This window comes from Schistocerca cancellata, chromosome 8 (genome assembly GCF_023864275.1).
Source record: "Schistocerca cancellata isolate TAMUIC-IGC-003103 chromosome 8, iqSchCanc2.1, whole genome shotgun sequence".
NCBI lineage: Eukaryota > Metazoa > Arthropoda > Insecta > Orthoptera > Acrididae > Schistocerca > Schistocerca cancellata.
This window is the reverse complement of record NC_064633.1, coordinates 320,521,038-320,537,876: the sequence shown is the minus strand read 5'-3', so window position 1 is coordinate 320,537,876 and position 16,839 is coordinate 320,521,038. Positions and strand designations below refer to the sequence as shown.

At 43.0% G+C, this 16,839-nt stretch overlaps 1 protein-coding gene across 3 annotated transcripts in view; it reads right to left on the bottom strand.

Moving 5' to 3' along the window:
• Positions 1–16,839, bottom strand: part of LOC126094912 (myogenesis-regulating glycosidase) — a 693,284-nt gene that overhangs the window by 77,082 nt on the left and 599,363 nt on the right. For all 3 annotated transcript variants that reach the window (XM_049909552.1, XM_049909551.1, XM_049909554.1), the window contains 2 exons: positions 15,817–15,954; positions 5,712–5,980 (listed from right to left, as the gene is read on the bottom strand). In XM_049909552.1, the coding sequence (XP_049765509.1) occupies positions 5,712–5,980; positions 15,817–15,954 (407 nt within the window). The remainder of the gene's footprint in view (positions 1–5,711; positions 5,981–15,816; positions 15,955–16,839) is intronic.

Sequence of the window (16,839 nt, the reverse complement as noted above, 5' to 3'; positions counted from 1 at the left end):
AGTTTCTATTTCGCGACCGATTGGAAATTACTTTCCGAATAGCACTTGTATTATAATTAAATGTCAGTTAATGGCACGTCAGAGATTAGGGGATAATATAAGAAACATAAGTGTCACAGATTACAATAGTTTAGTGGATACAGGCGCAGACTTATTGCGTTCATGTTTGTCTGTTCACGTACCATTTTATCCTCATTATTTCCTCCACTGTCACGTTTTCTAAAAGATTTTCGGACTTTCTTATTAATTTAATAGGAACGTACTTCTGTAATATTAGATGTTATGTACGTATAAGAGTTCTCTTTCCCTCTCACTCTTAGAGGTGAGTTTATTCCACTGTGTGAACATGCTTGACAGGAGGGGCTAACAGCCGGCCGGAGTGGCCGAGCGGTTCTGAGCGCTACAGTCTGGAACCGCGCGACTGCTACGGTCGCAGGTTCGAATCCTGCCTCGGATATGGATGTGTGTGATGTTCTTATGCTAGTTAGGTTTAAGTAGTTCTAAGTTCTAGGGGACTGATGAAGTAAGAAGTTAAGTCCCATAGTGCTCAGAGCCATCTGAACCATTTTTGATGGGCTAACAAACTGCAAGACTGTTTTCTAAGTTACTACCTGATTCGACAGTAGTTATTCAGTATTTCTTCCTTGGTCCAAAAATCATCGCAGCAAAAGACCCGCGACGTCACGGAAATTTATTACTCTTTCGTAGCGGGAATTCATGAACACCGCACATAGAATACACACAAAACATTAAACGTCTCGAGTTTAGAATTGAAAACACGAAAAGCATTAAGCACACCACGAACCTACCACCATGGCATTTAAGACCTCCCCAAAAGGCGCCTTTTAGTAAGACCTCATGTGACAAAGTGTCGGGAAATGTAATGTCGGTAGGAAGATATGATACCTACAAATCTCATCTTGGAGTTAGCTCTTGGTGTTATTTAATAGTCGGTTATAAACACCTCCCCCTCCTGAAATCTTGGTTTTGGTGAAGCACTGATGTGTAGCATTGTCCGTGGTTTAGGTTAGTTCCGAATGATAAATGTATCAGCCCTCACTTGTGTGAAACCACGAGACATTCCTGTCTGAAACTACACTGTGCAGTCACGTTAACGTGACCACCGCCTTCGGGAGGGGGGGGGGGGGGTTCAGGTAAAACAGTGCAGTCGTTGTCGTAATGCTCAAACCAGGCGATTTATGTGAGGTCCAAAAGGGCACGGTCATTGGCTTTCGCCAAGGGTGGAAGCATTTCCGAAACGACAAAGTTTCCAAACTATTGGCCATGACACAGTGGTTAAAGTGTACCGTACATTGCAAAATGGCGCTAACCAAAACGAGCCCCACGACAAATGTGGTGCACCCTGGGTCATAGATGACAGAGATGAATGACAGCTGCCCGTGTGGTATAACATCCACGATATATATATATATATATATATATATATATATATATATATTATTACGAGTGGAATATGAACGTGTGGATAATATTCATTCAATTATGTAATTATTTCTTAAAAAGATGATAATTATGTAAAACGGAGACAATATTTGTCTCACATTCTGTGTTAATCTATGTCATTCTTTTGTTTTGTTTCGTGCCCTTTGGTCATCTTCTTCTGACGTACATCGCCGACGCAAGACGCGAATCGATTTGAGATCTGTTAAATGAAAAACATTTAATGTAAAATTATTGTGCCTTTATGTTCATTTGCCCGTAAAAACAAATAGAGCCAAATGCATTAAAACTATTTGCGATTAATTATTGAAAATTCACTTCCTCTTTTAATTAAAATTTTGTATTAATTGTTTTATCATAGCTGCAAGAAGCGCAGTCATTGTTAGTTGCGATTATATAGCAACTTCGTCTGTACTTCTAGTTGAAAATAGCATGGGTTTGTGTTAAACTAATTTGCAAAAAAATTATTAATTTTTTTATTGGCGGCATCAATTTAAATGATTAACTATTTATTGGGAAAAGGAAAATCTTAATCAAAAAAGAAATCCTCTATCATTTGTTGGCCGCCATCTTAACTTTTATTACAGCGGCAAATTTAAATTACTCGAAACTGCAAACAATATTACGATGTGTAAGAAATAAATGTGCACCGGTGGTAATGAATTTTATTTATAAAAGAAAAAAAATTAATCGAATCAGAGTACATTTTCTAGGAACAGTGCTGATGGTATTTATTGTTGAACAATATTTCATTGCTAATGTATGTGGCCAAAATTAAACTACGGACGAATCACGGAGAAAAATATTTTTTGGTAGCATACGTCAGTGTTGTGTGCGGGTGGTATTCTGTGGTTCCTTTTCATGATCAATTTGCTAAGAATAATTAAATCCATTGAAGACAAAAATTATAAAAGCTCTGATGTACGATATGTAATTTTAGTGATATGAACACTGCTTACAGACAACATTATTACACTACGTCAGGTGGAATTCTTGTGCAATTTGAACCAAATAATTATCCGGGAGAAGTTGTAGTTTGAACAATGCATTATACATGTGTATAACATTGTCAGTATCATTTACAAAATCAAATCAATGCAACTGCTAAAAAAAAAAAACAGAGTGAATTCAAACCGCAGAATACCATAGAGTATCGTATCATCCATATTCATTGCACTTGTCCATGTTGATAATACACAAAAACCGCCACAGTGGGAGCGAATAGATGTGCAACTGTTGAGTAACTGACTGCCAAGATGATCCAAGGGGCAACCAACAGTCTTCTTTACGACCATTTAGCGAACTGCATAGCGAAGGTTGCTCTGCACGGGTCTCCGCAGCAGCCGCACGGTTTATGCATTCATGCTGACTGCTGTTCACCGGCGATGAAGGCTGGAATTTCCATGCCAATACCGTAACTGCACGTCGTCTGAGTGATGACATGTGGTCTTTACAGATCAATCGGATTTATGCTCCATGGGACGGATGGACTTTTGGAGTGTACAACGTGACACGTCCGAAAGCAAAGACCATGCAAGCAGGAGGGAACGTTATGGTCTCGAGCATGTTGTCGTGGCATTCCCTAGGTTAAATCGTCATTCTGGAAGACACAACGGATCAACACTAATATGCATCTAGCCTTTATGGACCATGTGCTCCCTTACCTGCAGCTTTTTTTCTCTCGGCACGATAGCATCTACGAGCAGAACACTACTACGTGTCACACAGGTCGCACCGGGGTGAGGTTACCCTACTCTCCTGGGCACCAGTCTCCCCTGTTTTACACCCATTCGAGAATCAGTGGGACCACCTCGATCGGGCTGCTCGCGCCATGGATCTTCAGCCAGGGAACTTAGCGCAGCTCGGCACGGCACTGGAGTCTCTAAGCCTCCACGTCCCTAACGGTGCCTTCCAGAACCTCACTGACTCTATTCCTGCATTTCTCGCACCAGTACGCACTGCAAGAGGTAACTATTCAAGCTTCTGACTGGAGGTCACATCAATGCGACTAGATCTTGTATCGAAATTCGCATTCCTTCAAATAAAACGATTTGTAATGCGGATTTGTGACAGTTTATTGCTACGTTCTTCAGAGTTTCTCATTTCCAGTCTACAATCGTGGGGTAGTGGTATACGGGGTGGTCCATTGATAGTGATCGGGCCAAATACCTGACGAAATAAGCATCAAACGAAAAAAGAACGAAACTCTTCTAGCTTGAAGGGGGAAACCAGATGGCGCTATGCTTGGCCATCTAGATTTTGCTGCCATAGGTCAAACAGATATCAACTGCTTTTTTTTTTAAAAAATAGGAACCCCCATTTTTATTACAAATTCCTGTAGTACGTAAAGAAATATGAATGTTTTAGTTGGACCACTTTTTTCGCTTTGTGATAGATGCCGCTGTAATAGTCACAAACGTAAAAGTACGTGGCATCACGTAACATTCCGCCAGTGCGGACGGTATTTGCTTCGTGATACATTACCCTTGTTAAAATGGACCGTTTACCAATGGCGGAAAAGATAGATATCGTGATGATGTATGGCTATTGTGATCAAAATGCTCAACGGGCGTGTGCTATGTATGCTGCTCGGGATCCTGGACGACATCATCCAAGTGTCCGGACCGTTCGCCGGTTAGTTACGTTAGTTAAGGAAACAGGAAGTGTTCAGCCACATGTGAAACGTCAACCACGACCTGCAACAAATGATGATGCCCAAGTAGGTGTTTTAGCTGCTGTCGCGGCTAATCCGCACATGAGTAGCAGACTAATTGCGCGAGAATCGAGAATCTCTAAAACGTCGGTGTTGAGAATGCTACATCAACATCGATTGCACCCGTAACGTATTTCTATGCACCAGGAATTGCATGGCGACGACTTTGAACATTGTGTACAGTTCTGCCACTGGGCACAAGAGAAATTATGGGACGAAGACAGATTTTTTGCACACGTTCTATTTAGCGACGAAGCGTCATTCACCAACAGCGGTAACGTAAACCGGCATAATATGCACTATTGGGCAACGGAAAATCCACGATGGCTGCGACAAGTGCAACATCAGCGAACTTGGCGGGTTAATGTAAGGTGCGGCATTATGGGAGGAAGGATAATTGGCACCCATTTTATCGATGGCATTCTAAATGGTGCAGTGTATGCTGATTTAGTACGTAATGGTTGGTTCAAATGGCTCTGAGCACTATGGGACTTAACTGCTATGGTCATCAGTCCCCTAGAACTTAGAACTACTTAAACCTAACAACCTAAGGACATCACACAGATCCATGCCCGAGGCAGGATTCGAACCTACGACTGTAGCGCCTAGAACCGCTCGGCCACCCCGGGCGACCGTACTTAATGTTCTACCGATGTTACTACAAGATGTTTCAGTGCATGACAGAATGGCGATGTACTTCCAACATGATGGATGTCCGGCACATAGGTTGCGTGCGGTTGAAGCGGTATTGAATAGCACATTTCATGATAGGTGGATCGGTCGTCGAAGCACCTCCTTGTTGTAGCGCATCCGCACGTTCATCGGATCTGACGTCCCCGGATTTCTTTCTGTGGGGAAAGTTGAAGGATATTTCCTATCGTGATCCAACGACAACACTTGACAACATGTGTCGGTGCATTTTAAATGCATGTGCGAACATTACGGAAAGCGAACTACTCGCTCTTGAGAGGAATGTCGTTACACGTATTGCGTTGTGGTTGATGGACATTATTTTGAGCATTTATTGCATTAATGTGATATTTACACATAAACACGCTGTAACAGCATGCGTTCTCAGAAATGATAAGCTCACAAAGGTACATGTATCACATTGGAACAACAGAAGTAAAATGTTCAAACGTACCTACGTTCAGTATTTAAATTTAAAGAACCTACCTGTTACCAACTGTTCGTCTAAAATTGTGAGGCATATGTTTGTGACTATTACAGCGGCGTCTATCACAAAGCGAAAAAAGTGGTCCAACTAAAACATTCATATTTCTTTATAGTACTACCCGAATATGTAATAAAAATGGGGGTTCCTATTTAAAAAAAACGCAGATGATATCCGTTTGACCTATGGTAGCGCCATCTAGCCGGCCAACCATAGCGCCATCTGGTTTCCCCCTTCAAGCTAGACAAGTTTCGTTGTTTGTAGTTTTTTCGTTTGACGCTTATTTCGTGAGATATTTGCCCGGTGACGATCAATGGACCAACCTGTAGATGCAGACGCGTGGCTGACGCCTGCGGTACTGACGTGTTGAGGGCCTGCCAGGAGAGGCGGTAGCAGCGCACGGCGTTGGGCTCCTGCTGTGGTTCGCTGTAGCGCCAGTGGAGGCGCGCGCGGCGCGGCCACTCCATGCAGACGGCGGCGGCGTCGCGGCGGTCCCTCTCCAGGCACTCGTAGGCCGGGCCGAGCCCCAGCTCCAGCCCCAGCCGGCCCACCACCAGCTCGCGCTCCGACTCGTCGAAGATGCGCACCTGCCGCTCCTCCTTGTTGTAGCGCATCCGCTCGAAGTACGCCCGCTGCGGGCACACAGAGCAGTCACTAAGCAGCAAACGTATGGCCCTCTTCATCCACCCATCCATCCATCCAACCCTCCCTCTCCCTCCCTCTTTCTTTCTCTCTCTCTCTCTCTCTCTCTCTCTCTCTCTCTCTATCTATCTATCTTAGACACAACCTGTACGAGGTGTGAACAAGATGCGCACCTGACCATTCCTCCTCGTTTTAGAGCAGTGGTTCCCAACAGGTGGTCTGTGGAACCCCAGGGGTCCGCGAGCTATTCCAGAGGGGTCCGCAAGATGCTATTATTTTTCACACATGTCTACTCAATGCAATCTCAAGTGTATTACAATTGAAAGACCAATACACTCAGTTTTAATTTTTTCCTGTCATTTTCAGTTCATACTCAATTTATATTTTTTAAAGAGTTTGTTATAGTAAACATCCAGATTTGAAGACAAAGATTTTGAGCAATAATCGACAATTTGAAACGTCCCCTTAAAAAAATTAATGAAGTACTGTGCTGATAAACCTCTGACTGTGGTGTGCGTACTGTAAGACCTTCGGTACACACACCATCAGATTATTTGACTTGTCGCTCTAACGAAGTAGGCGAGTGTCAGCAATATGTCTCGTGGTCTTATCGTGGCGAGTTTATCTTCTGCCGTTAGGTCAGACGATAGAAATTCCACTTGCACGCTGAGAGTAGCAGATTGACGGTGACCAACTTTAAACAGAACTTGATTAATTTTTACACACATTTATTAAAATAATAACAATCATAAATCTTACTTAACTTGATTCTGGATGCTATTTACAATTGACAATCTGAAGTTCCTTTGGTCTTGGTACGTTAATCTTATTCTCACATATCTCTGATACTTGACAAAGTGTCTATACATTTATCTTCATGGGTATGTACAGGAATATGATAATTGTATAAGGCGCAGACTGAAACTTGACTATAGACTAATGCAGACTAATGCAAACTAATGCAGATAAATGCAGACTACCTAATCGGAGGTCTGTACACTCGTTATAATAACTCGCACGCTCATGTATCACTGCGCGAGTGTGATCTGCAAGGAGAAAAGGTTCTACGTTAGCAGCAATCTCATTGGCTGCGTTACATATTAATACGCGTATCGGCGGAAGCAGAATTTGGTCCGTCTCTAAGACAGTGCCATCTCGTAGTGCGGAGACGGACGAGCGCTGCGCCTGCGCTGTTGTGCTTAGCGGGGCGCGCTATAGTGGGAAAGTTGTGTTCGCGCTGACTACGCGGAACTATGTACACAACACTTACAATATTTGATTTTCAAACAGCTGAGCAGAACTGAACGTACTCAGGCATTTCGCTCTTTACCTATTTTGATCAACACTGAAGTGCCACACAATATTTTTAGCGCAACGCAATCTGACTCTCAAAAATCCGTACAAAAGAATGACCCTGACTAACAATAACCTATACCTTTCATGAATCACTTACCTCACAAAAATCTTCGTTACTCGAACTACTGCAATACAGCGAGCGCCACTACTGCCAGCTAAATATAACATTCTAACTACTGAAGGCACTAACTACTGATAGGCATAGTCAGCAAATGGAAGATTGTGATAGACAACAAACAATGTATTTACCTTAATAATATTCAAAAGTCATCATATATATATATATCAGTTCATGACATCCAGTCTTACAAATTTACTATCTCTGATGGACACACGTCCAGATCATCCTCTCTCAAAACTTCACCATCTCACTCCCCACATCCAATAGTGCTGGCGGCTCACCTCCAACTGTGCAACGCTACGTGTTGTTAACAGCCAACTGCCCAACACTACAGTAGCAAATTCCAACAATGCAAACCAACCACAGCCTTCACACAGCACAGTCAGTGATTTTCATATGGAGCGCTACGTGGCGTTACCAACATAAAAACCTAAACAGCCTACTTACAAATTTAGCAATAACAATGATGGCTAAATTGAAAAAGTTTTAAGCTCAATATATTTTCAATAATGAATATGTCAATGTTTTTTCTAAGTACCAAAAATAGAAAGCGTATAAAAAGACTCTTAATTTGGCTTCTTTAGGTATCTGATACTGTCATATGACAAGGTACCAATCATGCTCGATGAGGAGCTCCTCGAGAAAATTTGGGAGGAGCTCCTCGAGAAAATTTTGTTGGGAACCGCTGTTTTAGAACATCCGCTCAAAGTACACTTGTTGCGGGCACACAAACCAATCACTGAACAGTAAATCCATCGCCAACTGCATCCATCCATCCATCCATCCATCCATCCATCCATCCGTCCAACCCTCGCTCCTGTCCTTCTCCTCTCCCTCTGACTCACACATAACCTGTGCGAGGTGTGATCAGAGACGTGCACCTACTGCTCGTTGTTGTAGCATATCTACTTGAAGTACACCCACTGTGGGCACACAGACCTGTCAGTAAACTGTGTATGCATCGCCCTTTTCATCCATACATACATACGAGGAGCGTTTGAAAAGTCTATGCAAAGACCGAGAGATGGCACCATCGGCGAGTATCGAGGTCATGTTTAGTTAGTAGCATCTTTGGAAAGAACTCACACCAAGTCTCAGCCAAATTGATCTATTTCTTTGTGTTTGGCATTCGTGCGAATCAAAGAAGTCGAGTGATTCTCAAAAATAGACGAGAAATAATTTCGTGTGGTGATTAAACATTACTTTATGAAAGCCAAAACGCCTCAGGACACTAAAGAGAAGCTTGATAAACATTACGGTGACTCTGCACCTTCGATAAGAACTGTTTATAAGTGGTTTCAAAATTTTCGGAGTGGCCGTATGGGCACAACTGATGCTGAACGTTGTGGACGCCCTTTGGAGGTTACGACTCCAGAAATGATTGATAGAATCCGTGATATAGTGATGGATGATAGAAGAGTTAAGGTGTGTTAGATTGCTAGGGCTGTGGGCATCTCGAATGAACGGGTACATAATATTTTGCATAAACATTTGGACATGAGAAAGCTATCCGCAAGATGTGTTCCGCGATTGCTCACGCTTGACCAATTTGGAATCGTGTGAAGTGTTGCAAGGCTGGTTTGCAGCTGTTCACGAATAATCCACAGGACTTTAAGCGTCGTTTCGTCACTGCGGATGAACCATGAATAAATTACTATACTCCTGAGACCAAACAACAATCTAAACAATGCGTTACCAACGGAGAATCTGCACCAAGAAAGGCGAAGACCATTCCTTCGGCCGGGAAGGTTATGGCGACTGTCTTTTGGGATTCGCAAGGGATAATCCTCGTCGACTATCTGGAAAAGGGTAAAACTATTACAGGTGAATATTATTTTCGTTGTTGGACCGTTTGAAAACCGAGCTGCAAGAAAAACGCAGGCGATTGGACCGCAAAAAAGTCCTTTTCCATCACGACAATGCACCAGCACACACCTCAATAGTTGTGGTCGCAAAATTAATGGAAATACGATTCCAACTCGTTTCAAATCCCTCCCTCTGGCTACTGTTTGTTCCCCAATTTGAAGAAATGGCTGGCGGGAGAAAGAGTTTAGTCAAACGAGGAGGTGATTGCAGCAACTAATAGCTATATTGCAGACTTGGACAATTCCTATTATTCAGAAGGGACCAACAAATTAGAATAACGTTGGACCAAGTGTATAAGTCTAAAAGGAGACTATGTCGAAAAATAAAAAAGGTTTACCCCAAACACATTAGTAGTTTTTATTTTTGCACGGAATTTTCAAACGCCCCTCGTACATACTTCCAACCCACCCTCCTTCTCTCCCTCCCTCCCTCCCCCTCACACATAACATGTACGATATGTGATCTAACATGCGCATCTCCCGCTCCTTGTTGTAGCCGAGGCCTACGAGAAAGACACGCAGCGGGCCATACGTCACGAAGGTTGTCCTGCGCTCGCTCGCTCGCACAAATCAGCAGACAAACTACGTTTCACACCTGTTAACTCGTAACAAGGTGTATACGCACAAACGAGAACTGAATCTTTTACTGGAATTCGCTATTATGGAGTTTTACTGTTATTAGTCCTACAATGATCGGAAGTCCATAGGCCTACTTATAATTTGTTATGTCTGTACTGGGGTACAATAAAATTAAATTCATGCCAAAATAATTACCAGTTGCATAAGACACCATTTCTTGTATGAAATGATGACTGTTAAGCAGAAGAGACTAAATGCTACAAACAGGCCGTTATACTATTTACATCAAGTATTACTCTTAAATTTTGTTGTAGTACTGTTAGTCAGTAAGACTTCATAATATCCAATTCCAGTAGAACACACAATTCTCGTTAGTACGTACACTCCCAGCTGCGAGTTAACAGGTTTAGAAACGGACTTTGTCTGCTGAGCTGAGCGAGCGACTGTCTTTCTCATGGGCCTCGGTTGTAGCGCATCTGCTCGAAGTACACCGGCTGTGGGCAACAGAACAGTCAGTAAACAGTAAATTCATCGCCTTCTCCATCCATCTATCCATCCAACTCTCCCTCCCTCTATCTCTATTTCTAGTCTAAAACATGATGCACTACTTTCTAAAAGAAAATTATTTCCAGTTGTTACGAAGAAAAATAAAAACTAACGTTATAAGAAATTTTGAGGAATTTTTCATTTTTTTCAGCGTCTTGATGAAACAGAACCATTGACATATTTGGGCAGAAAAATTCCAATTCTGACAGCTAATTATTTACTCAAACATATTTGTTATATAAACAGCCAGCTGTCAAACTCGAATTTCTACAACTGTCGGATGGTAAAAAAGACGTATTATAATATACAAGCACCCGCAAATTATCGAACAACTTTAAAATGTTGCTGAAAATAATATTACGGCTAACAACTGCAGACGGCAATAATGGTTTACTCAAAGTTAACATATGTGCATCTACAACGTCAGAACATGTGCTGATGAAGGCAATACAGCGAACATAAGCTTATATACTAAAATAAAAAAATCAAGCAGCATACTGTTTTCCAATTCACTGAAATGGAAGGCGTTGCACAATGAACACCTCTACCAACTCCAACCAAACTGGTACTCCAGTATTTCCATAGGTGTGGGATATACTGATTAAAATTTCATCTAGATGTGAGCATATTTTCAGAACAGAAAAATTCCATTGCTACAGATAAAAAATAAACAGTACGCGTACATGATGGCTATTGGAAGTGTCTAATGTTACTCGTATGTTTCAGGTGCGGATCTGAACAAATATGCCCAAAGAATGTGCAAGTGCAGCTTTCCGCCATTTTCTGGACTTTGAGAACGGTCGAGTCATTGGCCTGAAGTACATGGGGAGCATCGTACTGACAGGTCGCACAAACAGTTGCCTATAGTGCAGTAACTGCAGGCTGAGTGGTGATGAGATGGACTCAGGAGAACAGTGTGGCAAGTAGAGTTGGCGCGGTTCTTTCCAAAAGGACTACACTACGAAAAGATAACAGGATTCTTCGACTGGCTATGACGAATAGGAGGACGAGAACAGTTGAAATCCGTGCTGCAGTCACAGCTAGAGTGTCACCACGAACTATCGGAAATAGATTGCTGTAAGCTGGACTGAGCTCTTCTTTTGCCACGGGTCTTTAACGGCTGACACTGCACCACAGAGAACAGAGATTGGTATGATGTAGAGCCAGAGTCAAATGAGACTCTGAACGGCATTCATTAGTGTAAAATGAGCAGTATCCCTTCTGTTTCTTGCGTTCGGATGGACACCAACGAGTCTGAAGATGGCCTGGTGAAAGGTCACAGGAAGTAGAGATTCTCGAGACCCACATCTCTCCAACTCTTGGAAAAATGGTGAGGGGAGCCTTGGATATGGTAAAAGGCCTTATATGATACTTGTCGAAGGGAGGCTGAAAGCTCACCAATATGTGGCAAGAACAGTAAGGTCTGTTGTCGTACCGTTCATGACCAGGCTCCCAAAAGACATATTCCAGTAGGATAATGCACCCTGAAGTTCACATCAGGAATGTCTTGAGGAATGAATGGATCCTACACTGGCCTTCCTAGTTCCGTGATTTGTCAACCATATACCGTGCCTGGAATGGGACAGGAAGACGTGTACTCTAACACCAGCCTCCAGTCAGCAATCTTCATGATTTGATAACCCTTTGATCAGGCACTCCATTATTGTTTGCTATACATATACACCGAGGAGCCAGAACATTATTGTTCCACTTATCAAAAACAGTATAACAGAGATTCTGCTTGGTATGGATTCCAGAAGTCCTAGACAGGATTCCAGAAGTATGTGGCACCAGATGTCTAGGCACAGGTCAAGCAATTCCTGCAAATTACGGGATGGTGGTTTACGGGCACGCAGCTGGCGCCCGACATGTGGTTCAATGGCTAGAGATTTGCTGGCCAAGACGTCAGTGTGAGTTCACGATAATGCCTCTCAAACCACTGTAGCACGATTCTAACTTTGCAACACGGACAGTTATGCTGCTGGAAGGAGTCATCGCTATAGGGGGACACTTCAGGCATGTAGCGACGCAGGTGGTCTGCAACAATGTTCACGTAGTTCACTGCTTCCATGACGCTTTCGATTCCCACCACAGATCCCATGGAAGCCCAACTCAAGTGTACCCCATAGCACAATTCTGCCCTCAGCGGACTGCAGCCATTCGCCTGGATGAGGGCGTTTAAGGACCTAACCATCGACCTGATGTAACAAGAAATAGATGAAACCTAAGTGATGCTGCGGCCACTGCAGTCATAACTGACGATGTCGTTGGGTTAACACAGGAACACGTAGTAGTGGTCGTGAGATGTAAAGCTCCAGCCTTTGAACAGTGTGCGCCCAAAAAACTGTGCCTGCACCAGCATTGTACCCTGTCGTCAGATCTGCCACAGATCGCTACCTGTCCTGGATTACACGGTGGAGAAAAGCGGGGGGGGGGGGGGGGGGGGCATTCTCCGACCTCTACGTTTTGTGATGAGACGTGGTCGCCCAATACCATACGGCCTAGTCGTTATTTCACCATCCTTCAATCACTTTCCATGCCTGGATTACACGGTGGAGAAAAGCGGGGGGGGGGGGGGGGGGGCATTCTCCGACCTCTACGTTTTGTGATGAGACGTGGTCGCCCAATACCATACGGCCTAGTCGTTATTTCACCATCCTTCAATCACTTTCCATGCCTGGATTACACGGTGGAGAAAAGCGGGGGGGGGGGGGGGGGCATTCTCCGACCTCTACGTTTTGTGATGAGACGTGGTCGCCCAATACCATACGGCCTAGTCGTTATTTCACCATCCTTCAATCACTTTCCATGCCTGGATTACACGGTGGAGAAAAGCGGGGGGGGGGGGGGGGGGCATTCTCCGACCTCTACGTTTTGTGATGAGACGTGGTCGCCCAATACCATACGGCCTAGTCGTTATTTCACCATCCTTCAATCACTTTCCATGCCTGGATTACACGGTGGAGAAAAGCGGGGGGGGGGGGGGGGGGGGGCATTCTCCGACCTCTACGTTTTGTGATGAGACGTGGTCGCCCAATACCATACGGCCTAGTCGTTATTTCACCATCCTTCAATCACTTTCCATGGGTGCTCACGACAGTAGCACGCCAACAGGTAAACCGGCTTCACCGTTTTAGAGATTCTCTTTTCCAGCCGCAGCGCCACAACAATGAGCCCTTCGTGAAAACCGCTTATATAAGTGGATTTCCGCATTTGCAGCCCGTATCTTCTCTATAATGACTGCCCATTCGTCGCTATTCCGCTTAAATTCCAGCACCAGGAGGCATTCAACTTCGCGGAGGGCAGTGGTCATAATGTTTGGCCTATCAGTGTATACATACCAGGTGATCAAAAAGTCAGTATAAATTTGAAAACTGAATAAATCACGGAATAAAGTAGATAGAGAGGTACAAATTGACACACATGCTTGGAATGACATGGGGTTTTATCAGAACCAAAAAAATACAAAAGTTCAAAAAAATGTCCGACAGATGGCGCTTCATCTGATCAGAATAGCAATAATTAACGTAACAAAGTAAGACAAAGCAAAGATGATGTTCTTTACAGGAAATGCTCAATATGTCCATCATCATTCCTCAACAATAGCTGTAGTCGAGGAATAATGTCGTGAACAGCACTGTAAAGCATGTCCGGAGTTATGGTGAGGCATTGGCGTCGGATGTTGTCTTTCAGCATCCCTAGAGATGTCGGTCGATCACGATACATTTGCGACTTCAGGTAACCCCAATAATCGAACAGACTGAGGTCTGGGGACCTGGGAGGCCAAGCATGACGAAAGTGGCGGCTGAGCACACGATCATCATCAAACGACGCGCACAAGAGACCTTTCACGCGTCTAGCGATATGGGGTGGAGCGTCATCCTGCATAAACATCGTACGTTCCAGCAGGTGTTAATCAGCCAGGCTGGGGATGATGCGATTCTGTAACATGTGGGCGTACCTCTCACCCGTCACGGTAGCAGTCACTGACGTTTTGCTGTCCAGCGCCATTTTGTGAAGTTTTTTTTTTTTATGTTCTAATAAAAACCCTTGTCATTCCAAGCATGTGTGTCAATTTTTACCTCTCTATCTACATTATTCCGTGGTTTATTAAGTTTTCAAATTTATACTGACTTTTTGATCACCTGGTATATTAAAAGCTTTTTTAAATTTTTTGTGTATATTTTTCTTTGAAGTTATTTAATTTTTGGAGTTCAAAATCGAAATCTTTCTTGTTTCATTTTTTTAATGCGAATATATTAATGTAATACACTAAATTTAGCTGAATACTTAATTATACATTTCATTTAACTAATGTTAATTGATTATTCTAAATACTTGTATTTCTCAAAATTTGTAGCTACCTATGTTCTTAGGGGGGGGGGGGATATTACAGAGGATGGTCGCAAACAGTGTGAAAAACTTGTAAGGGTTGTTGTAGGGTAGGTTGTGCTGACAAATAACTGTGCTCGCAAATTCTAGCGGATCGCCAGGTTCAGTTAGTGTCAGTTGTTCTCACAGGTTAGATGATAGCGGAGGAGACTGCCCAGCTTCTGGCTCGGGCCCGATCCTTACTACAGTCCCATATCCAGTTCTCGTATCTCTCCCTTTTTCCGTTTTTAGAAAACCGAATGAAGAACACGTTTGCCAACACCGTCTCTGGCGGGCCGCTTGAAGCTCCGCGCGGACGGCCCGATTGGCTAACTTCAAAGCTAATTAACTCGGAAATGGAGCAACGTATCGAATTTTGTTCTTCACAGTTTTTTCTCAAGACAACCTATTTTGCAACACCCTTAGAAGCTTTTCAGACTGTTTCTGACCACCCCGTATAATCAAGTATTTATATTAATGCAATTAAATATTTTATATTATTTATATATGTTACATAAGGCAAGAAATTCGGTAAGATTGCTTTCGGGGGAAGTATGCTCTATTAGCACTACAAATACCAGAGTACTTTCGCTGCCGTGGGAAACACGCCTGATGCTAATGCTGATGATGAAAATCAGTTTGAATTCAATGAAAGTTTAATCATTCAGCACTTATTATGTGTTGAACATGTTCACAAATGTTGGTAAATAACGGACTGATGCTTCATGGTGAAACAGTTTCCATTTCCGCCAGTACACTGTAAGAGTATTACTAGTGGTTCACGGTCTCTTTCTAGCCGTCAAATGAGTGTCACGTACATGGTGAGTAAATAAGCTCATCACAAAGATAGTGCAGCTGAACTCAAATGGTGTTTAACGAATGTTATTTTTTCTTATTCATTATCTCAAACTCCATCACTGATATAACATGTGCTCAATACATAGTGCATATTTTACGGACAATAGGATGCAGTTTAAACTGGACTTACCTGGAGAACGTGCTTGTCGTACATTACATATGCGAAACCGACCAGGAAAACGATGCACAGGAACAAGAAACTGACGAACGCCTTCAGTTTGTACTCGCGTGGCGGCTTCCTTTTCTTTAGGTAGGCGGGGAACGACAGCTGTAAATAAATGCCCAGTTCTGGAATATCACCTGCACAAGGCTGTTTAAGTTAGTGAAACATCTTGGATCATGCAATTCCTGTAATTAAGTTTATGTAATACAGTTCATTTGACAATATCAGGTTATAAAAAGAAGCAGCAAAATAAAAAATAACCAAGTCTCACGAATACTATATCGTCAACTGCACGAACTATATGTTCCCATTAGATTGTGTTCTTTTAAATTTTAGAGCGGTTGGTAGCTCATAGTGCACTGTTGTGGATCCAAGAAATCATGGATATCAAGGGCACTGCAGCAGGGAAAGAAATCTGTTCAAAATGGACAGTGGGCACGATAATAATAGATCTGCAAATCATGCCATATTACAAACGGTGTTGTTCTTCACTGATAAGAATTACCAAAATTAATGCAGATTGCACGTTCTGACACGAATTAATAGCTCTGAAAATAAAAGAAATACAATAGTTAAATGGAAAGTTGAGAAGCCTGTCACGGGACAAGATGAACTACACTACTGGGCATTAAAATTGCTACACCACGAAGAAGACGTGCTACAGACGCGCAATTTAACCGACAGGAAGAAAATGCTGTGATATGCAAAAGATTAGCTTTTCAGAGCATTCACACAAGGTTGGCGCCGGTGGCGACATCTACAACGTGCTGAAATGAGGAAAGTTTCCAACCGATTTCTCATACACAAACAGCAGTTGACCGGCGTTGCCTGGCAAAACGTTGTTGTGATGCCTCGTGTAAAAATGGTTCAAATGGCTCTGAGCACTATGCGACTTAACTTCGGAGGTCATCAGTCGCCTAGAACTTAGAACTAATTAAACCTAACTAACCTAAGGACATCACACACATCCTTGCCCGAGGCAGGATTCGA